This window comes from Lycorma delicatula, chromosome 2 (assembly GCF_047948215.1).
Source record: "Lycorma delicatula isolate Av1 chromosome 2, ASM4794821v1, whole genome shotgun sequence".
Classification (NCBI taxonomy): Eukaryota; Metazoa; Arthropoda; class Insecta; order Hemiptera; family Fulgoridae; genus Lycorma; species Lycorma delicatula.
This window is the reverse complement of record NC_134456.1, coordinates 127,820,050-127,844,923: the sequence shown is the minus strand read 5'-3', so window position 1 is coordinate 127,844,923 and position 24,874 is coordinate 127,820,050. Positions and strand designations below refer to the sequence as shown.

At 30.2% G+C, this 24,874-nt stretch overlaps 1 protein-coding gene across 1 annotated transcript in view; it reads right to left on the bottom strand.

Annotated features, from left to right (window-relative positions):
- LOC142319214 (sodium/potassium-transporting ATPase subunit beta-2-like) overlaps window positions 1-24,874 on the bottom strand; it is a 69,020-nt gene that overhangs the window by 5,236 nt on the left and 38,910 nt on the right. Inside the window, exons 2-6 of the mRNA XM_075356242.1 lie at window positions 13,689-13,829; window positions 8,692-8,811; window positions 8,270-8,451; window positions 4,624-4,734; window positions 1,300-1,468 (exon numbers count right to left, since the gene is read on the bottom strand). Coding sequence (XP_075212357.1) covers window positions 1,300-1,468; window positions 4,624-4,734; window positions 8,270-8,451; window positions 8,692-8,811; window positions 13,689-13,829 — 723 coding nt within the window. The remainder of the gene's footprint in view (window positions 1-1,299; window positions 1,469-4,623; window positions 4,735-8,269; window positions 8,452-8,691; window positions 8,812-13,688; window positions 13,830-24,874) is intronic.

Sequence of the window (24,874 nt, the reverse complement as noted above, 5' to 3'; positions counted from 1 at the left end):
AAGCTGAGTCATTTTTTATTTGTCTTCAGTCATTTGACTGGTTTGATGCAGCTCTCCAAGATTCCCTATCTAGTGCTAGTCGTTTCATTTCGGTACACCCCATACATCCTACATCCCATCCCTAACAATTTGTTTTACATATTCCAAACGTTGCCTGCCTACACAATTTTTTCCTTCTACCTGCCCCTCCAATATTAAAGCGACTATTCCAAGATGCCTTAATATGTGGCCTATAAGTCTGTCTCTTCTTTTAGCTATATTTTTCCAAATGCTTCTTTCTTCTCTATTTGCCGCAACACCTCTTCATTTGTCACTTTATCCACCCATTTGATTTTTAACATTCTCCTATAGCACCACATTTCAAAAACTTCTAATCATTTCTTCTCAGATACTCCGATCGTCCAAGTTTCACTTCCATATAAAGCGACACTTCAAACATATACTGAGTCATTAACAATCTTTAATATTAAAGGGTTATCATGTTTCATTATTCTGTTCAACAGAGAGTGTTTTATAACAAAATAAAAAAATTATTGTAAAGATGTTGGCTGAACTGTTCCAGAATAATGATGCAAACCAGTAATCCTACCTTCAGTAATCAATGCAAAAATAGAAGAACTCCATAATATACTTAAACATCAGGTGAGCTGAAGAGGAGAAACAAAAAAAAAGAATTTTTCTTCTATTCACAGTTTTTGATTTTCAACCAATTATATTGATATCAATAATTTTCTATTATTTCACTAGTCTTTCCATATGTTTTTGGCCTGAGGTTGGTAGTTTATCATTTGTTTTCTTGGTTGTAGTTTGTTATCAGTTTTAATTAGTTTTGTTTATCAATTTTTTGTAATTAATTTCTGAAAAACCTTAACTGTCTACTGCATAAATGGACAGAAAGGAGTAAAAGAAAGAATAGCACAGATAAAGTGGCAGTCTTAACAAAACTCAACTGTAAGGATTATGGAAACTCATTAAAGAGGAATTAGTGAATTTAGTATTAAAAGTTCACAAAATTTCATATAGTAAGAGATTTGTTTAATAAATCATAAACATAGAATCCAAAATAAACTGTTGTTACTCTTCTAGATTATTATTTCTACAAAATTAAATTAAATTTTAGAAATAAAGTTTTTTTAATTATTCTCCAGCTCTAGGCCAATAATTTAGCTCAGTGTTATAACCTAGAACTACCTCTGATATTATATATACAATATACAAACTCTTCTTTTTCCAGTGACCAGATTATTAACTTATTTAAAAAAATAATATATTATTATTAAAAAAAAGGACACATCTTACTTTTTGGTCTTTCAAATATTACAGCCACCAATGGACTAAGGTATCCTTCTGAATTTTCATATGGGAAAAAATAGCCTGGAAATCCTTGTCGAGGTTCATACTTTACAGATCCAATATGCTCCACATCAGCTGGGTTTTCTCCTTCACATGATACCCAAACTGTATTCAGCTGAAAACATTTACACTTCTAATGATAACAATAAAATTATGGGTAATAGCAAAAATAATCTGATAACCTTTATAAGACTTCATATGTATTTTTTCAAATTATCAAAACTGTGTCAACATAAATATTTTTTTTTTAAATTAAGGGAGCGACACAGAATTCATAAGGAGTTTAAGGATAACTGAAAGGTGAAAAACAAAAATAAAATGACAAATTTAATTTCTAAAACTTAGAAATTAAATTGGTCTAAAAAGATATAGGACAAGGAAAAAGAATGATTATGTTTTAATAAGCTGGCTATGTCAAGTAAAATCAGATCTTCCTCTTTCAGTTCAATGAAGTTTTCATGACAATAAAATTAGAATGACCTTTTTTTATTTTAAATATGTTGTCAAGATTTACAGCATTTCCTAAAACTCCATTGTGAAGTTTTAGAATCCTGTGAGGTTTTACCAACCCTTCCTCATGGTGGAAAAGCAAGGCTTGGGTACTCTTCACAATAGAGCTGTAATAAGTGTGTCCCAAAATATAATGCTGTTGAAAAAATGTAAGTATTATTTACAAATCTAATGGGCACAAATTAAGTCACTAAAAAAATTTAATATTTTGTTAAACTTTGCGAACATTGTAGTGATTGGCAGTCGGAAAATCACACTTGAATGATCTGCAAACAATACATTTTTAACCCTTCAGGCAAGGAGCACGTGAATGTTACGCACATGTTAAGTTGTATGTATCGGCGGGTGGACGTGACAGTCTCGCAGCACGCAGTGCTTGCTTCAAAACTTCTTAACACTGCCATCTCGTAATGTTTTTTTGATCAACTGCCTCTGTGTTATCACGAGGCTTCGTTCTTCCCCTCCGTGTTTTTATAACTGCGTAGGATTGCATATTGGTGATGAAATACGATTTTGTTCTACGAAGTTGAATGCTCTTCTTTCAGTCAGCTTTGAGTAAATGAAAATGGCCGGGTCAAGCACGTCGTGTAATCTTACATCGGAACAAATTATTGAAAGTTGAGATGAGACATGTGACAGTAATATTAGAATATTTGATAGTGGTAGTGAATTTTATAGTGACGAAAGTGATGAAGATTTTGTACCAGAAAATTGTAATGAAAATAAAGAAGATTCTGAACAGAGTAGTGGCGTAGTGATGACTATATTAATATACAAGTGAAGCGTACAAGAAAAGACATAGATTGGTCATGGGAAAAAGTGGATGATTCTTCTGCTGAAAATTTGGTTTAAATTGGTGTAATAGTTTTGAAGCTATCATTTTTTACTTTTAGTACTATAATACAGCTGATGGTTGGGCATTTAAATTACTGGCAGTAGGTTAGGGCTTTAAAAATTTAAATACCGGCTTGAAGGGTTAACAGTAAAGACATACATTTAGAACAGAAGAAATGTTTATATGTAGAAGAAGTAGTAATCAGAATCTATACTGATTCTTGTGGTAAGCCATGTTTCTGAGTTTTAAAATCAGATTAAACATTTTCGCTTTATATTGTGAAGAAAATGTGCTTCAATTTTTAGTGTAACAGAACAATCCAAATCTGTAATTCAATAATTTTGTAATTTGTAGCTCATAATATATATTATAAAATAGCACATGTAGATTAATCAATTCATGATCAATAGTCTAGTGCCCTGGAAAAATCATTTGAAATTACCAAGGCACTAGGATGTCGACCTAAACCTCACTTAACACAGAAAGACTAGTGTTATGTGGAACTATTTTTTAACAAAATCATTGATTGACTTTCTGTAGGATAAATTAGAAAGCAGCTTTACCCAGTAAATATTTCAACCACTGAACACTTCAGGCTTATTGTTCTCTCAGCATACAGTAAGTTATTTATGTAACTTTAGTTTCTTAAAACATTATTTCAAAACTCTTCGCTCTTATGTTCTTTATCAGAAAATAATGTGATAACCCTAACCAAAATGTTGTATTTAATCTTTTCTCCACTAATTTCAAAAGTGATCTATAGTGTTTTTAAAACAACTGTTCAACAGTGAATAATAAATATTCCACTGAATGACGTCTTAAATGAAAATTGAGACATCTTTTCCATTTTATTTCATTAACAATTATTTATTTACATTAGAATCTAAGACTATTAATAATTAATTGTCTATGCTATCATGTTGTTTATTTTAATGAAATGAAGTTACTTTCCACTTAAAATGTTTGAGTTGCTTGCTCCCATGGGAGGTCCTGGGGATTTTGAACGTGGTGGTCTCATACCAAAAAGTAGATCATTTTGAGATCTAATTTTAATATTTTTTTAGATATTTTTATAATTTAAATATCTAATCTTTAATTATTTTTTATCTAATTTTATAGCATTTGCTAATTTTTGCCTTTTTTGTTGCACTGCAGAGCAGTTATTTAAGAATTTCCATACTTTATAAACACTCAGAATATTTATCTCTTGCGTATGTTACATAAGGTGTGATTAGAAAATTTCAAAATAGCCTACAACAAAAAGGAGATCAGTTCAAATTTAGCAACCCTTTAATGTAATTTCTGTATGTAGTGACACACCATGGTCAGTTTTTGTCATTTTACTCAACTTTTTCACCATTTCTCACTTTTGAGATGCTCTGAGAAAGTACTGTTCTTTAAGTGTATTAATTACTTTCTGCAACCCACCTCCTCCTGTAAAGTGTCAAAATGGCAATTTTTCAGCATGAGCTTTACTTTGGAGAAGCTGAAGAAAATATTGCAGGTCCCAAATCAGGCAAATATGAGTATGAGTTTTGGCTGCCTTGCCAAAGCCATTTCATATACTTCACAAACTACATAGGCAGAAGCATTATCTTTATAGAAACCCAATTGCACTCGCATCATAATTAAAATTATTATCCTCAGAATCTTACCTTACAAAAATTAAAACAGGAAAAAGCCGTGCAGCAATGTTACTCCAACTCCCAACACCTAGTTCTAAAATCCTTATATTATCCAGGAGCAAAGAAAGTAATAACAGAGCTGTTTTAAGTAGTTCAGATTAGTCAAACAAAACCATCTGTACATATTACTTAATAGAGTAAATGCTTGTTTTTAGATCAAATGGGTTTTTAATTATAATCTTAACAAGACAAATATTAAATAAGTTTTCCCTTATATAAGGGAATAAATTGTGTACTTACAGATGCTAAACTGATGTTGGCTTGTTCATAAATGTAATTTTTCAGTGTCTGTGGCATTTTTTCAGGTAAATCATTTGTATCATTGTAGAATTCTGGTCTCCATCCATAAATCTTAAGAAAGATAATACAACACAATAAATTATGAATTCAAATAATTACAAAGTGAATAGTTAGTTATAGCAATATTGTGTGGCTATCAAAAGAAGACACCTGAGTTACAGCTTGACTTTTTAACGAGAAAGTATAAAAATACATAAAATAAAACAAATTAAACCTGGTTCTGCTTTATACCTTGTTTAAACAACAAGCACTTCAATTACAATCAAAAAAAAAAAAAAATGCAGAGAAATGTTTTTTCATCCATTTTTGTTTTATTTAATCTATTCCAGGGTTAATGCTTCAACAAAACAAGTTTGGAAAGCTCATAGTTAAATATTGAAATATTCAATTTTATCTTTACCCTCGTCAAATTTAAAGTTGTTTCATTGATTACATTAGGAATAATTAGATTTTTTTTTTAATTGATATCTCCATCTAGTTATATAAAAATTATTTTTTAGTTAATAGTATTGAATAAACACAAATTTATAAAGCTCTTATCTATGGAATTAGAAAATATTTATCTGTAGCTACTCATAATATTTTGTGAAGCTCCTAAAAACTGTTGTTGACAATGTTGAGTCCTGAAGAAAGAAAACTCTATAGAGTGTTAATTGCATCTTGCTATTAAAATCAGCAATAGTATGTATTTTATAATGCCGACAATAAAAGGTATTAAATGAAATATATTTTGTATATATTTTTAAAAAGAATTCAGGTTTTTCATTTTCATTTTTAATTCTTTAATGTTAACAGTGAGTTGTAAGTTGTTTATATGGCAATATTATTAAAACAAAGATTTATCTACAATGTTATTCTTTATATGAAGTAAACATTTATAAGCAGCTATAAGTATAAACACAGATTTATTTTTTAGTTTTATAGATCAATTGCAAACTTGAAATATAAATATAAAAACAATCCGTTTGCAAATAGTGATAAATTATTATATAAATATTATGCTTTAGCTACAAAATAATTTAAAATAAATTTTATGTACGTGCAATCATTTCATATTATTGAAAAGTGAATGTTGTACCTTCTAAATGAGAAGGCTATGCAAAAGAACTGCTAAAATCAGGGAGGGTGGAATGGTATATCCTTGATTACATAAAGTTCAGCATAACTACAACATGTAAATACAAGAGGATAACATATGGCCCAATATGTTATCACCCATATCACCTGTGATAATGAATCTTTTAAAAAATTGCTTATACTCATGTAACACTTTCATAATAATAGGTAACTCCAATGAAGGAGCACATACTAAAAATGAAAACATAATGGAATGGTTCATCGATGAGCAGTCATAATATGATTGTACTTTAACCCAAAGGATCATTAACTACATGCAGGGTTGTTAGCAACTTGACATATATGAAACATATAACTACCATCTCAATTTGTTTTTTTGATTGTTGAAGTACACATCACACTGCTTGGCTTATATATAAAAAAAGGCCTTAAATTACATAAATATAATTTCCCATTATAAATAATTAATAGGAAATATAGGAAGGAAAAATAAGAGGCTTTTAAAAACTGGTGCTACAGGAAAATGTTAGAAATAGAAATAAGGTAGGTAAATAAATCATAAAATGAGGAAGTTATAAACCAGATTTCAGCAAAATCTTGTAGATGAACTAGACAAGTCACAGATTAAGGTTCCCAACTTAGTTTAGGTAATTTGGTAATAGTGGTTAAAAGTGTAAAGGAAGTCAATTATAAGAATATATGAATCAAATAATCCAAGATGTTGGATATTTTGAGATTAAAATATTAGAACAGATAGAAAAAATAACATCAAACCAATCAAATGAAAGATGATTAAAACAAACTGTAGGGATATTAAGAACATTAGAAATTCACACAGGACTCAGAATATATTTTAAATATCACTAGTCTTTATGACAAATCAAGAGTTCTTAATAATAAAATTAGAATCATTTGACAAGAGAATGCATAAGATCAAATTATAAGAAAATTAAATCTATAAGAAAAACTTTTTATGAAAATACTGAAATGAGTCTCAATACTTTAACTATAACTATAAAACATCTGTTAACTATGCCTCTATTCTTTGTTAACAAATCTCTCTATTAGAGTCAAGTTCTTTGAGATACTGATTGGGAACAGAGTAGACTGAGTAGCACATTTTCAGTCATGCATAGTTGTATTTTATGAACTACACCTTCTGTTACAGGATATGTGTATTAAGATATTTTGAAGTCACTAAATAGAAAGCTAATATTATACATAAAGACCAATATTAAAATGTCATTATAGTATTTTTTTAAATTCTATGTTGTTGCTTATAACAGACTACTTATAATCACTGAGATAAAATAAAATGTACTCATCATGATATTACTGAGTATGAGATTGTCACTGAATGATCTTTTCCAGTACTGTCTATGGTTTAAAAACATCTCTTTCAGTCAAGAAATGTTCAAATGGTCAATCATGTAGCCACAAAATAAATACATTTCTTTTGATATTTTTTTCATCCTTACACATTTTATCTATAGTTTTTATTCAGTAAGCTCAGAAAAAAGCAAACTCATCACAGTTGCAGATATCTTTTTCATTAAAATTGTGATATAATTGATTTCTAATTTTTTTTAACTTGTATGAGTACATATAACAGTTTAAAAGAAAAAATAAGTCACTTATTTCTAAAAAAAAACAACAATATCCACCCTACCAAACCAGTAACAGAATTGCTTTCACGTTACTCAATATACTACTTTAATATACAAGAAAAGATAACTGAAAGTTCTTTTATGTAGAGATAATAAATATTACTTTTTTGAATGGGTTTTAAATGATACTAATTACAAATACATTGAATTTTCTACATCTTCATTTAATGTTTGCAAAAAAATGTGTATTTAAATAATTTTCATTAATAACTTATAAATTATTTTCTTTATTCAGTATCTTCATACATTAACTTAACTCATTTCATTTATTTAGTTTTTTTTTTAATTATAATGTACATCAACAACTTTATTTTGTAATCAATTGTGTGCCTTCAACAAGGTTTTATCATGGATTTCTTGATCATTCCAGGCAAATGCTCATGCAGTTCCTTTTTTTAATCCACGGAGTAGCATATCTATTCATTCTAGGTAGATTTATATAACTTATTATGTACTGATTAGAATAAAATATTCATTTATGAACATTTCAATTCTGTTTTTATTAGTCTCCATTCATGTTTCATGCATTTATTTTTGTATGTCATTTATATTTGTAAAAAAAATAACAATTTTATCACTGAATAAGTTTATCCTTTCTACTAATTTTATAATGAAATTTAATTGTTTCTTATTTAATTTACAAAAAAAAAAACCACTTATAGAGATTCTCAACAAACCAAGTTTCTCAGAACCTATAGTAATTTTGCTGTCCCAGTTGTCATGAATAATCAAGGTTCCACTATGTCAGTGTATATTTATTTCAAAAAAATTAAAACCACAAAGGAGTAAATGTACAAAGAAATTTAGCAAATGAGACTTACTTATGACTCAGACATTCATACCTTATTTAATTTGATAAAAATGCAAGGTCCTTGTTGATGATAATTGTAATGATTTTCTTTCACACAAGGATACCAACCTTGGGCATCAATTTCACACACTTGACCGGGTCCAGGAAAACGATCATAATCACATTTAAAAGTATTCTGACCTCTACCAGGTGTTGAACCCGGCCTTCTATAAGCTGGAACAATAAAATATAATTTAAATTAAAGCACTACTACTTTAAAGTTACAATCCTTTTAATGTAATATAGCTTTTATTAAAGAATCATAAATAATGGTTTGATTTTAGAATTCAAATTACAAATATCAGAGATAAAAATGTTTTACCAGGAAAGAAGAATTATAAATATAAAACTCCACTGTAATGAAAATTTCTCACCTAAAATTACAAATATGGGAAAGTTTAAACTTAAACATACCATCAAGAAACTCTTCTATACTATCTTTCCAGTATTTAAAATCTTCTTCATTAGTTCCTTTATACCAAATAAGTGAGCTGAGAACATTTTTACTATCTGGCATAGGTCTGTAACCGAGCCCTGAAAATAATCAAAACATTTCATTATTAAATACATAATTAGGGTTTTAATTATAAAATAAATTTTCAATATTACTGAAAAGTGTATCATCCTTCACTGGTCTATTTACATTCATTTTTTTTTTGTCTTCAGTCATGGTTTGATGCAGCTCTCCAAGATTCCCCATCTAGTCATTTCATTTCAGTATACCCTTTACATCGTACATCCCTAACAATTTGTCTTACATATTCCAAATGTTGCCTGCCTGCACAATTTGTCCCATCTACCTGTCCCTCCAATACCAAAGCGGCTATTCCAGAATGCCTTAATATGTGGTCTAAAGTTTGTTTCTTCTTTTAACTATACTTTTCCAAATGCTTCTTTCTTCATCAATTTGCCGCAACACCTCTTCATTTGTTACTTTATCCACCCATCTGATTTTTAACATTCTCCTACAGAGGGCCATATTTCAAAAGCTTCTAATCTTTTCTTCTCAGGTACTCTAATTGTATAAGTTTCACTTTCGTATAAAGCTACACTCCAAACATATACTTTCAAAAATTTTTTCTTGACGTTTAAATTAATTTTTGATATAAGCAAATTATATTTATGACTGAAAGTTTGTTTTGCCTGTGCTATCTGGCATTTTATATCGCTCCTGCTTTGTCCATCTTTAGTAATTCTACTTACCAAATAACAAAATTCTTCTCTCTCTATAATCTTTTCTCTTTCTATTTTTAGATTCAGTGGTCTATCTACATTATTTCTACTACATTTTATTACTTTCATTTTATTCTTGTTTATTTTCATGTTATTTTCATAGTTCTTGCATAGGACTTCATCCATGCTGCTCATTGTTTCTTCTAAATCTTTTTCACTCTCAGCTAGAATTATTATATCATCAGCAAATCGTAGCATCTTTATCTTTTCACCTTGCGCTGTTACTTCAGATCTAAATTGTTGTTTAACATTAACTGCTAGTTCTATGTAAAGATTTAAAAAGTAACGGGAATAGGGAACATCCTTATCAAACTCCCTTTTTTATTACAGCTTCTTTCTCGATTATTACTGTTGCAGTTTGGTTCCTGTAAATGTTAACAATTGTTCTATCTTTATACTTGAACCCTACAATTTTTAAAATGCTGAACATTTTATTCCAGTCTACATTATGAAATGCCTTTTCTAAGTCTATAAATGCTATGTATGTTGGTTTGTTTTTCTTTAAACACCTTTCTACTATTAATCTGAGCGATAAAATTGCTTGCCTTGACCCTATACTTTTCCTGAAACCAAATTAGTCTTCTTACACTTCTTCCATTCTTCTCTCAATTCTTCTGTACAGAATTCTAATTAAGATTTTTGATGTGTGAGTATTAAGCTAATTATTCTGTATTTTACCAATGATCATTTCTCTTTTCACTTCTGAACACTTTTCTTTAATTTACTCTTCTTTCGCCAATTTGCACTTCCTGTTTGTAGTATTTCTTAAATGTCAATAGTTTCTTTTACCGTCTTCATCACTAGCATTCTTATACTTTCTATGTTCATCCATCACTGCAATATATCCTACGACATCCAAGGTTTTCTACCAGTTCTCTTTGTTCGGCCTAAGTTCGCTTCTGTAGATTTAAGAATTTCCTTTTTAACATTCTCTCGTTCTTCTTTTATATTTTCTACATATCTTTTTTACTCAGACCTCTTGCTCATATTTTTGAAGTCCTCTTCAAAAATCTTCTTTACCTCCTCTTCCTCAAGCTTCTCTCAATTCCACAGATTCATCTGAGACCTTTTCTTCAGGTTTTTAAACCCCAATCTACATTTCATTATTACTAAACTATTAATGCCTGCCCTTGGATATGCTTTGCAGTCAAGTTCATCTCTAAATCTTTGTTATAATCTATGACATATAATCTATCTTATAGGTTGCAGTATCACTCGACTTTTCCATGTGTATATTCTTCTATTATGATTTTTAAACTGGCAATTACTAAATTATACTTCTGCAAAACTCAATAAGTCAGTCCCTTCTTTCATTTCTTATGCCCAGTTCATATTCACCCACAATATTTCATTCCTTGTCTTTTTTTTTTCATTGCTTGCATTCCAGTCTCCAACTACTATTAAATTTTCATCTCCTTTTAAGTGTTTAATTATTTCATCAATTTCTTCATACCTCACACCTTCCTACACATTTCTTCATACACACTCTACCTTATCATCATCATTGGCACTTGCAGGCGTATATACGTTAACAATCGTTGTTTGCTTAGGTTTTGATTTTTATCCTGATTACAATTATTCTATTGTTAAGCTTTTTGAAATACTCTACTCTTTTCCCTATCTTCTTCTTCATTATGAAACCTACTCCTGCCTGCTCTTTATTTGATGCTGAGTTAATTATTCTAAAATCATCATCTGACCAAAAATCATTTTTCTCTTCCCACCAAACTTCATTAATTCCTACTACATCTACATTTAACCTATCCATTTCCCTCTTTAAATTTTCAAACCTACCAACCTTTTTTAGACCTAACATTCCATGCTCTAACTCATAGAATGTTATTTTTTAATTTTCTGGTGACCCCTTCCTTAGTAGTTTCCACCCGTATATTTGAACAAGAGACTACTTCACCTCCACATATTTTACCTCTTTCTTATATGAAAATGCAGAGAGCTACATTTTCTTGGAAAAAAACAGTTGTGGTTTTCCATTGCTTTCAGCTGCGCCGTACTCAGAAGATTGAGTGATGTTGATGTGGTCATTTAAATCCTCCTGAACTATTCCCTTAACAACTACTGAAAGAGCTGCTGCCTCTTTCAGGAATCATTCCTTATTCTGGCTCTCAACAGATACCTCTCCAATATGGTTGCATCTTTGGTCCAGATACTATGTATCACTGAGCACTCAGGCCCCCTCACTATCAGCAAGGTCTCATGATTCATAGAGGGAGACTTAAATTCATAGATATCTCAAAAATATAAAATAATTATATATACTTTGCATGTGATGCTCAAATAACGACACTGTCTCAAAAGTGGATGATAATGGACAACAGACAAGCCTCATAAATACATCATTCTCATTTCATATAGTGGTTGCAAAATCATTTTCTGCAGATACTCAAATTAATGAAGAAACAATGAATACCCATAATTTGTCATATTATTCATATGAATAACTGCTAGATGTTTCCCATTCATATTCAATGCATTTACAAACTGTTAAGTGACTAAACATTCTATACATTTAGGATTTAAGATGATACAATGTTAAATCATGAAAAATCAAATAGTTTGATCTTAAAACTAACAGAGATTAGTAAATCAGGACATTTTTAAAAGTATATTACTGATGAATTACTTTGTGTGACATTGCTTAAATATAGTTGTAAGAAAAATTGCTTTACTTCCAAAAATGTATGAGCCAAATGACAACAGCTTTTGGGTTCCTAAAAGAACAACTTTGCCATAATGTGGAATAGTGTAATATATGAAACCATTCAATGTAACTGTTCAGCCAGACCTGCCCTGAAAATTTAAAATGAATAGGAGAAATTTACTTATGTAATGAAAGGAAAAAGCAGACGGTAAAAAATGAAAAGAAGTACATGGAAACAATATAAAAATGCAAAGTTGCAGATTGAGACCTCAGATGTTGGTTACAACATTATCAGTAGTCAACATTTCTGGCTACTGACCAAAAACTTGATTAGACTCAAGAATAAATGGAATTTATCAATAAAAAAAAGAAAAGATTTCTGATCATATTAAGTTTGACTTGAAAACATACACCAATATTAAGATGTTTGAAAATGTAGCTTTATCCAATATTATAACTTCTTATATGCATTTTTATTAAGAAAGATGAAGTAAAATAAAAATGCAAATGAATAAAATCATCATTACTTTATATGAACAATAATAAATAATAACAGAAATATCCCACTCATTAACTGTAATATAGTTAAATGGTTTCCTGACTTTTCTTTTTTGCAATAATTATATTTTAAACACTAAATATTACGGTATGAACAAATATTACTGAATTCTCTATTTTTCTTTTGATTTTGTCATTTATTAAATTTTACAACTTTCCTGAGGAAATTAGAAGTTAAACTCAGATCTTTTCTGTTATAAAATTGAAAAAAATTCTTGTTATTAATTAACTTAAATTATTTTTAATTATTAAATTCCAGCAATTTTTATTTATGAATAATGATTTTATTTCATTTTTACTGCAACTTGCTATTCAAGGAATAAAAATTTATACTTGCTGGTCTCCACAACTGATTGATCAGTTATCTTGTCATAAAAAAAAACTGATGAAATCTTGAAATTTGTATTAAGTAGTGGGCAATCTCTGAGGTGGAGTGGTGTCATCTTAGCCTTTCATCCAGATAACCTAGATTCAAATCCTGGTCAGTAATAGCATTTTTCATGATAACATTTTTTTTTGTGGTGAATTAATTTTAAAAAATTTACCTACAACAGTATTTTTTATTGGATTGATGGATAAGTTTCTGTAAAACAATTATATTTCATTTTTATAATATTTGACTAAATAAGGGGAATGAATATATTAATGAATCACACTAATGAGTCAGTCACTATGAGTGCTGACATTGAAATCAGTTTTTACAACAAAGAGTTAAAAACATGTGGAAATTTACTCCAAATCTAATTAGACATTTATAAACTGAATTTTATCAATTTCTGTAAATTTCTTACATAACAAATACAAATTCATTTTTTTGTTCAATCATTTTGTTTATTTTATTTGAATATGCATGGAAAATGATGATCCAAGAAATAGCCTGTTAAACTCAAATACCACTTGTGGAAATTTAAGGTTAATAAAATTACCTGAATGTTTATTTTAAAAAAAAAGACATACAAACCTGGATTTGTACCAATAAGAGATTGATCAAGTTTCCACTTTGGTATTCTGGGATCCAATGTCAAGAAAAACAACCATAACAGTATTGCAAATAATGTTGCCAAACAACAGTAGAAAATAATATAAAATGCACTAAGCTTTCCTGAAAACAAATAATAACTGTAAAGAAGTATATATTTTCATCATATTTCAATTTAACACATTTACTGTAAAGATAAATATATTGAATGAAAAGAACAAAATGACAAGTTAGCATGAAATGTCATGACAAGCTGATTATAGTAAAAATCCATAAAAAAATTTTAATAGAAATAAAAAATAAAATAAATGTACATATTCGATCGTTGTTATTATTATTATAGTCATTAGTTTATCAGTTATGTCTATGATGATATTATAGGCTTAGCAATAATGTTCCATACTCAGTTTCAATGATAGAATAAATTGTATTTGAGACACTTCTTTGTACATTTACCATTTTAAAATGTATCTGTTATAGTAAGTAGTAATAAAAATCATCAGAAAGAATCTTTCACATTTTTCAAGTTGTTTTTTTGTTTTTGCGATGTTCTCTGAAAACTGTTCTTCCGGCATAAAAAATCAAGGAAAACCCATGTTCTGCTTTTGTTTTATACATATTGTTTCATCAGTTGATCATTGAATGTAGGTAATAAAAAATGTTGCTCAACTGCTAAATTTCCTAATCTCAGCCATAGTGATGTAAACATCACTCATTGTTCTTATTTCACTACCACTACATCTCTATATTTGTTCAAAAGTTTAATTAATACAAACAAATATATATTTGTATATTTAACTACTATACCAGATATGCTAGATATTAATGTTCATGGTCACCATTACACCTTCAGATAGAGGCTGAATGGTTTGTATAGTTCAGTTGAATATAAAAAGTTCAGCTTCAAGCTACAAAATTTAAGAAAAGTCATTCCTTCAAGAATTGTGAACAGATCCAGCGAGCTGTATTTATTTCTAAAGGAAAAGTAGTCATATATGTATTCAGCACATATATTAAGGCAAGAAAAATGAAAAATCATTGATTAGTAGCATGATCTGTTCCCATGTAAGTAAAACTGCCCTTATCTCCTGAGGTTTTGTAAGAAGAATAAGCAGTAGCTTTGAGGGTTTCCAGATCTTTATTTGAGGCAGCCTGTTTGTTTAGTACTGTAGATCTTCTGACATTGATTTTGTCGCTTTTTGTATTGTTTTTGGTTGTAGGTGTACATCTGGACTTGTTCAGTCCATGCTAAAGATTTCCTTTTTTTCTAGGAACTGTAGAACCAATCTATCCTTGGTGTAATCTCATGAGTGAGGCTGCTGTGGGTGACTCAGGGGTTTTTGTTTCTGTATGGTGGATACAGAATAAGCCTAATAATATCTAACAGGTAAAACCAGATTTCCTAAAATAAACATCACAAATTGATTAATAATTTTCATTAATTTTTCTATTATAAGCGTATTGGAAAATCAAAAAAACAAGTGAACCATGACTGTTCCAGTTCTGGTTTATCATCCTTCAGTTGGAAAATATTGAATTTTATTATTTTGAATAAACATTCAATTTATTTTAGGAAAGCCAGTTGTAATTACAATTAATTACATGAAAAAGTACTCTGATTTTTGCTTCTTTAGCAGTTTGAGCAATTTCAATGTTCCATAACCTTCAAAAGGAAATTCCATTTAAAAGATAAGGTTTAATAACATTTAAGAACTAAGCTTTTTCTCATTTACATATTTAAAATAGATTTTCAGTAGTCAGTTTCAATACGGCGGCCATTTAAAAAACAATAGCTATTTTAGTTCTTGATTAAGGTAGGATTTTTTTTTGTTCATTGAATTAGATGTTTTAATTAATAAACAACTGCGATACCTAGATAGTAACCTGTTGGGTTAGTCTAGTGGTGAATTTGTCATGACAAATCAGCTGCGTTTGAAGTCAAGAGTTCTAAAGTTTAAATCCCAGTAAAGGCAGTTACAAAAACTACTTTTATATGGAACTATTTTAAAATTTTTATATGAATTTGAATGCTAGTTTATGGATACCGGTGTTCTTTGTTGGTTGGGTTTCAATTAGTCACATTTCAGGAATGGTCAATCTGAGATTGTACAAGACTGCACTTCATTTACATTCGTACAAATCATCCTCATTTATCCTCTGAAGTAATTCCTTATGGTGGTTCCAGAGGCTAAAATAGAAAATAATACCTAGATACTTTGGTCCTTCTTCTGATATGTCTGATCGAAGTTGTTGTTGTGACTTGAGTCTATTTTGACGTTTATTTAAACCAGTGGTCATGAGTGTACCTTCAGCCAGTGTTGAATTCTTTACCAACTAAGGCTTTAACATCATCTGTATCAAAAGCATAGAGCATTCATCATTTGTCCATTTTCACTGAGATCCTTCTTGGGATTTGATGTTTGATCTAGACCTGCATCTGCCTCATGTAAAGCTATTGAGTTTTTGTTCTACAAGGCATATGGCAATGAAGCAGTAACAATTGCTGGTGTGCCCGGTAACAAGCAAGGGTTCACCCAGGTAGGGCCCACCCTAGTCCTGCTTGCACACTTTTCAGAACGGCGACTTTAATCAGTATTTTCATAATTACTTGCACTTGCTTAAACAAATTAACAGCAGCGAAGAGTGATAAGAGGATAATCAGGCCACCAGCTGCCCTTATCTCGCTGTGGGCAGTTGTCACATTTGTGGACTAGCCCAACAAAGTAGTAGATATCGGCGAGTAAGTAGTTAGATTAGCTTAGCTTATTTTATCTACTTAAGGGAGCATTGGCGCCCATTGATATCCTTGCGACTGAGCACCAATTACGTTACGATGCTAAGAAGATAACCCAACTTACTTCTGGGTGCATAAAAGAAATAAACAACCAATGTTTCCATTTTTGGCAGGTCAGATGGACAGAATCGCATGGTATTTTTCCTGATGTGAGAAGCATCAGTTAGGTGGATTTCTCTCAATTGACATATTACATAGTTTCTTTCTAGAAATGGTGTTTTTCATGTTGGCCAGATCTGGTTTGATTAATTCAGGCTTGTGATGAAACTGTAGGGCCATTGATGATGTACACCATGTCTTATACGTCTGCCCCAGATACAAAGCTGAAGGCACCAAAGTAGCTAGAGAGTTTGCGAGGATAAATTCTGATTTTGACCTGCAAGTTACTTGAAAAACTGAAAAGATATGAAACAAAGTTGCTGGCTTCCTTAGATTCTTAGCCCTGTGGAGAATGGCTGAAGGGGTCTGATGATGTTATAGATGTATAGATAGAATAGCAACCCAGATGGCTAGAGGCCCATCTAGGTGCTTGCTTTGGCAAGATAAGCGTTTTGGCATCGAGCCCCAGTAAGCTGTTATGATGAGAATAGAAGGGTGCAGGCATTGACCTCGCTCTTGAAAGTGGACCAGAGCAGAGAGAGATAGGGTACATTTTCATTAGAGGCTTACTAAATTTATGAATCTGTTTCTTAATTTTTAAGTAAATCAAGAGGACTTCTGAGTAAATTGAATTGTAGGACAAAATTATTTTTGTCGTGATTAAGAATTGTTTTGTTGGTATGATGACAGAATTTTTGGTGTTTAAAGTAACGATCTGAATGCATACATAGTCTAACTGAAGTTAGATATAAGAAGAGTTTCTGTATGGAATCTTTGGTATTAGAGGAAGGGGTGGGGATTGCTTCCACAAATCGGAGGCCATAAGGAGGCGATAGTAAGTTGTGTAAACACACTGATGGAAATGTCTGCCGAGGCATTTGCATCGGTGACATGCTGACAGAGGCCAAAAGTTTGACTATGTTATGTTATCAAGATATCTCATCAGAGCTAGGAACATAGGGGATGATGTGGCGACCGTGATCGTCCGAGGACGGGTGTCTTCCCTACGGGGGTAAGGTACCTAGATAATTTCATTAATGACAAGATAGAAAAAGACCTTTTGAAGTAAAAAATTTCCATTAAAACGGGTGAAAACTTTAGGCAGCTGTTAGAAGTAAGAGTACACTCACTTCACTCAACGAGAAATACATTACAAGTATTGTTGTCTGTATAGAAGTTTTGCTGTAAAACGATGTGAGGTGACTATTCTTTCAACAACACAAAAATGAAAGCCAAGATTACCAACAGTTGAAATGGAAATCATTCATTCCTTCACAACTCTTACCATCGTTAATCGCAATTATTAATTTAAGAACGTACCGCAACAGTGTTGTTAAAATGTATAGCTCAGAGCAAAAAATGTTTAAATCTTTACTGAGAGCCGAAGTAATAATCTTAGTATTTATTAAGATTAGCCTCTATGCCGAAGCCAATAACCTTCTTAAATCATTAAAGGACAGGTAAAACTCAAGTAACATAGTTAAACTTCAATCTTTTTACACTATTTATTAGATTTTAAGAAATCGAAATTACGTTACATCAAAAACGGGATACTTTTTATACGTAAATTGCTGTAACTTCTGCAGGTTTTCTTCAAATAAACTCCAACTTTCAAGAACCCAGAAAACAGCAAGGTTAATTGTAGTAGTGTAACAATATTTTTTCCATTCAGTGGTTCATAAGATATTACTCAAAAAAATAAGTGTTTCCTTTCGCTACGACTACTATATTGTAAATTTTATCAACATTTGATAAAATAGATTTTAGTGCAAGGGGGAAAAATAAAATCAATAAAGGTTATTTTTATTTGCTAAAAGTAAATTATTTTATAAATAGAGTAGCAAATCATTCATTCATCCAATAGCGATAATGCGGGAAATTATTTATATATTATTTAAAATCTAAGTATACAACTAAACGCCCATTAATATTTGAATTTGCAATGATGTGGAACATAATAAAACGGATATTACAACCTTTGGAAATAAATTTCCGGCTGATTATTTCCTTTTTTATTATTACCGTTTTTTTTTTCAAAAATCTAAATAGAACACAAAATCGTCACGTTCTGTACAGAGTAGAATTACTTGTACGGATTTAATAAAATAGATTTAATACAGTAATAATAAAACCACTTTTAAAAATTATAGTAGAAAATAGAAAATAAAATGTTTCCCAATCTTTTAAACTTCGACTTCTTGATATCGAAGCCATTTCAGCAACTTAATAACTGTTAATCTGGCGTCAAATTCAAAACGTCGAAAGTTAAGAATTGGAAAAACACTCTTTTATATTTTTCTAATGTGATTTTTGAAATAGGTTTTTATTTTTTAAATTTATTTTATTTTACTTGTTTTTGTTTCATTTATAGGATAAATAAAATATAGGTGGTCTTTAAAACACATATATCCGTTAAAAAAATTATTTTCAATAAACGCAAAAGCAATAAACCTGCATCTTGATAAAAGAAAAAATTAATAATGTACTCAAACTACATAAACATAGTTACCGAGCATAAGCCATTCGGGAATGTAAATTTTTTTTTTTACTTTTAGTTTTCCATCTGATTTTCTTGAACTTTCGCGTGAATCTATTTTCAATATCAGAATGGCTACAAATAATATATTATTTTTACAACAATCCAGTTGCTTACTAAACAATGGTATCGACGAACAAATAAAAAGTTCCTTTAATTCGTCTGCGTAGACAATTCAATTTTTCTCTTAAAATGGTCCCTAGAAGAAACTTCCCTGGATAAAAATAAAGAAAAAAATTATAGAAATTGGAGCACTTGATAATGAACACGTTAAACAAATATTTAAAAGGAAATGAGAAATTTTATTATGAATATATATATATATATATATATATATATTCAGAAGGGTCAAGTTGACAAGGGTCAGCATCTTCCTTTCGTTAAGTTTTAAAAATAATGTGCATTTTTACCAATTATTATTGCAATTATTTTAATGAATATCAATAATTAGCGAAAGTGATTTTTATTTAATCATAATTTATGTCCCAAACCATAATAAAAAAAAAATTATAATAAATCTGTACGTAACCAAAACTCATTAAATAATAACATGTTAATTTTATTTACTTATAGAAATGTAATGTAAAGTACGAAACGCAAATAATTATTTATTTAATAGACTATAAATTACACTAAAATTAAAAATGCATATCAATATGAGCAAATTTTTGCAAATAGTAAATATTGCAAATACACAGACAAGACAACCTAACTAAACACGTAAGAGAAATTAAAGCAGTTTTTAGCATTGTTTCCAAATTATTTTTAAGCGATCCAACGATAAGGTTTCTACAAGAGTGGTATACCGTAGACTGTCAGTTTAATTTTCTAGCTCTCAATCACCAAACTAAAGAAAAGATTCAAAATTAAAATAAATAACCTCAGTTCTCAATAAACAATTATAAATATTTAATTCCCAGACACAAAACTGAGGGATATAGCAAAATCGGCTTTCAAATTGGGTTCTGTTTAATATAAGTTCAATAAAAATATTCATAACACCGAATTCTGTAATGCAAACTTCATCACAGAACCTTTCTGCACATACCAAACACATTCAATAAAAATTGATTGTATACAAAATTATATAGGGATAAAATAATCTGAAATTACTCGTTACATTTTATTAGATATTTAAACATTTATAATTGTAACACTGAAATAGTTACAAAAAAGGGATTTAACTTAAAAAGTAATTAAAACATTAAAAATTGTTAACTATATTACACCAAATGAGTATACAATGTTACACAGTAAAAATTAATTATGGAGGCAAGGATCAAATTATACATTATTTCATAATGAAGGCAAGAAATCCCTTAATAAAATAAAGCAATAATTCCAACGGGTTAAGGATCTAGACCGCAGGTCTGACACGAATAAACTTAATAACGATCCAGCACGGTAGTAGAAATGACCTCTGACCGTCGCCGTCTAAGTTGACGACCTCTGAAGATTTTAACTACAGCGCTCCCGCACGCGTATATACAGTTATTATATATCATGCGTATACACATATACACAGTTAAAATAATGTTTGCGTGGGTTTATTCATGGCTTTAGATCAGAAGTGTTCATTTTGAGCCACAGTTTTAATTATTGAGAAATATCTCGAGAATGCAGTGAATGTAACATACTTTTTTAATGTAACACTTTTCACAATCGTACAGTGAGTACACTGTAAAATAGTGGGGTTTGTGTTGTGTGTGTGTGTGTGCGCGCGCACGAACACACACACAGTGAAAGAGAGAGAGAGAAATACAAAATTCCATACACTTTAAAAGATATACTGGATTATATTGAATATTTAAGTAGAAAGGACTTAAAAATTTAAACTAACAAACGACAACGTGTGATGTTCAAATACACAAAAATATTTAAATTAAATAAGACATAATGTAACACTTTGGTTATGCGTTACTTCGACTTTAATGATCATGTATTTACAGCAAGAGGACAACATATTTTAATATTAAGAGGGTGGATTTATTTTTTAAACGATATTAAGTTCATTCATTTGCGAGAATTTGGTATACTACACTATTTTGATTACACGCGTTAATTCAAACAAAAGTATTTAGAATAGCAGAAAGATTTGGTAACAGTCGGTTGGAACTTATGACTAATGCGTAACAAAAATTATGGGAACAAATATTTTGTATATTTGTGAGCAAATCAATACCTAAACAGTTTCCTGCTTAGTTTCAACAATGTTCAAGAAAAATATGCTGTAACCATGTCATTAATGTTAATTCGTTAAAGCAAAGTTTAGGAATAATACAATTTATACGTTATTTTTATACTGCTTAAACAGCTCAACCATAAAACTCCTATTTATTAAGTTAACCGTGGGTGTATCTAATAATATCATTAAAAGTACCTGTTTATTCTCTAATAAGTGCATACGCGCACTATGTATTTATTTATTTTGCAGCAATTGAAACGCCGAAAATAAACATTGAAAATTTCCGAAAATTCTGCCAGTCTATTTTCACAGTCAGCGATAACATATTAAAATTCCTAGTTTAATAAGCGTACAAAGATAAGACTAAATATTTTGTTCTCTTTCGTATTCGGTTAACAAACTATTATATAAAAACGTGTTCCTTATATTCAAATCTAATCCACTGCAGTACCTCACACACCAATTTTCTGATCTAACTCGACTACAAAGGTAGGTCAAACAACCTATGTGCTTGGAAAAAGGCGGTTGTACAGTGAGCTTGCATAATAAAAGTGTTACTCGTCAAAGTTTAAAAAACTAAGATGACACTGAGTGGGGGGTAGAAAGCTGGACCTGTGACTGGCTTCTTTCGTTCTGTCGCGGTACATTACACCCTACACTGTACTATTAGCAGTGCCAATATCACTAGCAGTGCCCTACATTTCAAACGCCCGAGGTAGAACTACAGCGCATTTATGGGTTACATAGGTTTTTAAACTTTCAATAATTTCGAAAAAGTCTTAACGATTAGTATGTAAATAATTTTATCGAAGCGATGGTTTTTAAATTAGGCTACGGGGTAAAGAGTCGATTGAGAAAAAAACAAAACGAGCGTCACGAAAAACCGTCACGCGCTAGCTGATCCCCCACTATGCCTACCGCGTGTGATGCAAAACAGCTGATCATATAATATAGAAAATACGTGCTCCAACTTATAATAATGATTAAAATTCATTGTTATGTTTAAACTTTTCTATTTTTTATGTAAATAAGTATTTTTTATAATATGTATATTTCACTGTTTGTTCATATTTCTTATTTTTTTTAAATGTTATCGTTTGTGTACACTGCGAATACGTTATTTTACACCATCAATAATTCATATTGCATAAGAATCTTTGCTTCCGTCGTGTGTCCACGCACCAACGCATTCGTTTTAATTTTTTTTTTTTTTTTTTTTAATATTAAATATTCTTAATAAGCATTGAGTAATAATTCTAAAAATATAATACTAATAACATTAAATAATGATGACTCATTGAAACTGATGATTATAAACATCATTGTTTCCGGTAACATCGGGTGTGATCTGTAACATTAATATAATTATAATATTCTTTCTCATAACATTTACTTGTGATGGAGCACGGAACGATTGGCAGCACACGTTTGAGACTGAAGCACTCCATAAAAATAGCGATGGTTTATGACTACACTATCGCCAGATTGTTTTGAAGCCACTTCAACATCCATCGGAATGGAGCGATGACATCAGCCATACCATTAAAAACTGGGTACAGAATTTTTATGAAACTGATTCAGCTTCAACAAGACATCTCTGGTAAACAAAGGAATGTGCGTACACCTGAAAAAAAGATACCGTAATAGCTGCTGTACTCTTACCAAACGGTGGGCCGGTTCATCATTCAGTTTCATGTAACTTTTCAAACACCAGCGTTCAAAGGATTCATTCTTCGTAAGAATTTACATATGCATCCGTAATAAATTCAAATGTGGGCGTTAGTTGATGTTGAACGAATTAATTGTATGGCGCGTTTTACCGCCAAATTTTTAAGCATAAATATTAACGAAGAAATTGATTTATTTACACTACGCTAACAAGCCCTCGCGAGCTACTATCAACTCAACTTACGGGGACAAACAGCAAAACTTCCGATATGGGGCAACAAAGAGTCCTAATAAAAAAAATAAAGAACAGCTAAACAGTACTAATACCACTATAGCATCTTGTGAATAATCGGTCCATATTTATTTTAAAACAATGTTGTTGCTTCACGACAAGCGATATGACTAAATGACTGAAAAATGTTTGACTCCTCAAACAGCGGCAAACTCTGAAATCAATCTAAACACGTGTTTTCAACAGGAGAATGACCTCTCACACAGTTAAACAGTCGATTAACACAGTCAAACAATTGTTTTCAGATCACGATATCTTCAGATAAAGTGATATAACTTGACCTGCGAAATCATGTTGGATCTTATATCATGCAATTTTTTTTCTTTCAGTAATCATCCACCAAGAAACGTTGAAAAACTCGAAGAAAGAATTCGTCACAGTTACTGAAATTCCTGTAAATATATTACGACCTACGATGGAAAATATAAAAACGCAGCTGGAAAACGTGTGAATCAAAATGGTAGCAATCTTCAGAATGTAGTGTCCAGAACTTAGAATATTTTAAGTTACAATTGCATTTTATTAAATAAACTACCGATTTGTAGTAAAATTTATTTTTTAAATATATAAATAAGACAAATTATTAATTTTTCAAATGACCGGTTCTATTGGCTCACCTTTTATAATAATAATAGTTCCTACAAATGTAACTGAATTTTTACAACTACAGTATTCAAGCCTGCAACTATTAAGAAGCACATAAAATTTAGTCGTATTTTCTCATAATCTGAATTCGTAAGGTTAGTAATTTAGTTACAGTAATTTTTTTTCTTTTGAAAACTTTAGTGATTATTGATCTGCAGGTGATAAGACTGAACCACAGTAGCGTACTTCCGGTACATGCAATAATTCAGAGGGGTTAAACCCCAATAACCGTTCATGCGAGTGTGTATTAGTATTTTTATGAATAATGTACACGGGTTTGTCCAAATGTGAATTTACACTCAAACAGTAACAAGCTACTTTAGAGCCGTAATTATCAAACAGCACAACCATACATTTGTAAATCCATCCTGTGCTATCAAAAATGAACAACTTGGCTAACTAGATGTTTAATAGCTCGCTTTAATACAAAGGTAAAAATTCAAGGGTGATTTATTCAATCACCCTTGAATTTTTACCGTTTATAGTTTGTAAATTAAAATAAAACCACTCTTTAAAAATAAAACTCTTTTTGGTTATTTTTTAAGCTCGTATGAATTGAACCAACATAAAATTCTATATAGATACAACCCTATTAACTCTCTAATACACATTAACCCCATCAGATATAGACATTTTCCACTTATCGGACTTTTTTTAAAAATAATTATTTCAATCATGAATGTTTATTTTAAATTAAAAAACTAATATGTTTGTTTTAATATCCTAAATAGAAATACCTTTATTAAAGTAACTATTTTTTACGAAGTGAATTGAAAAAATGTACGAAGTGGTATTTGAAAACAACTATTATTATTTTTTAATAACTAGTGTTACTCTTTACGAAGAGAAATGTACAGTAACAATATATAACAATATCTCCCGTGAATAGGCACTACTAGTTATTACAAGTAACAGTTTTGTTTTGTCACAAATCGGTCTTTTATGAACT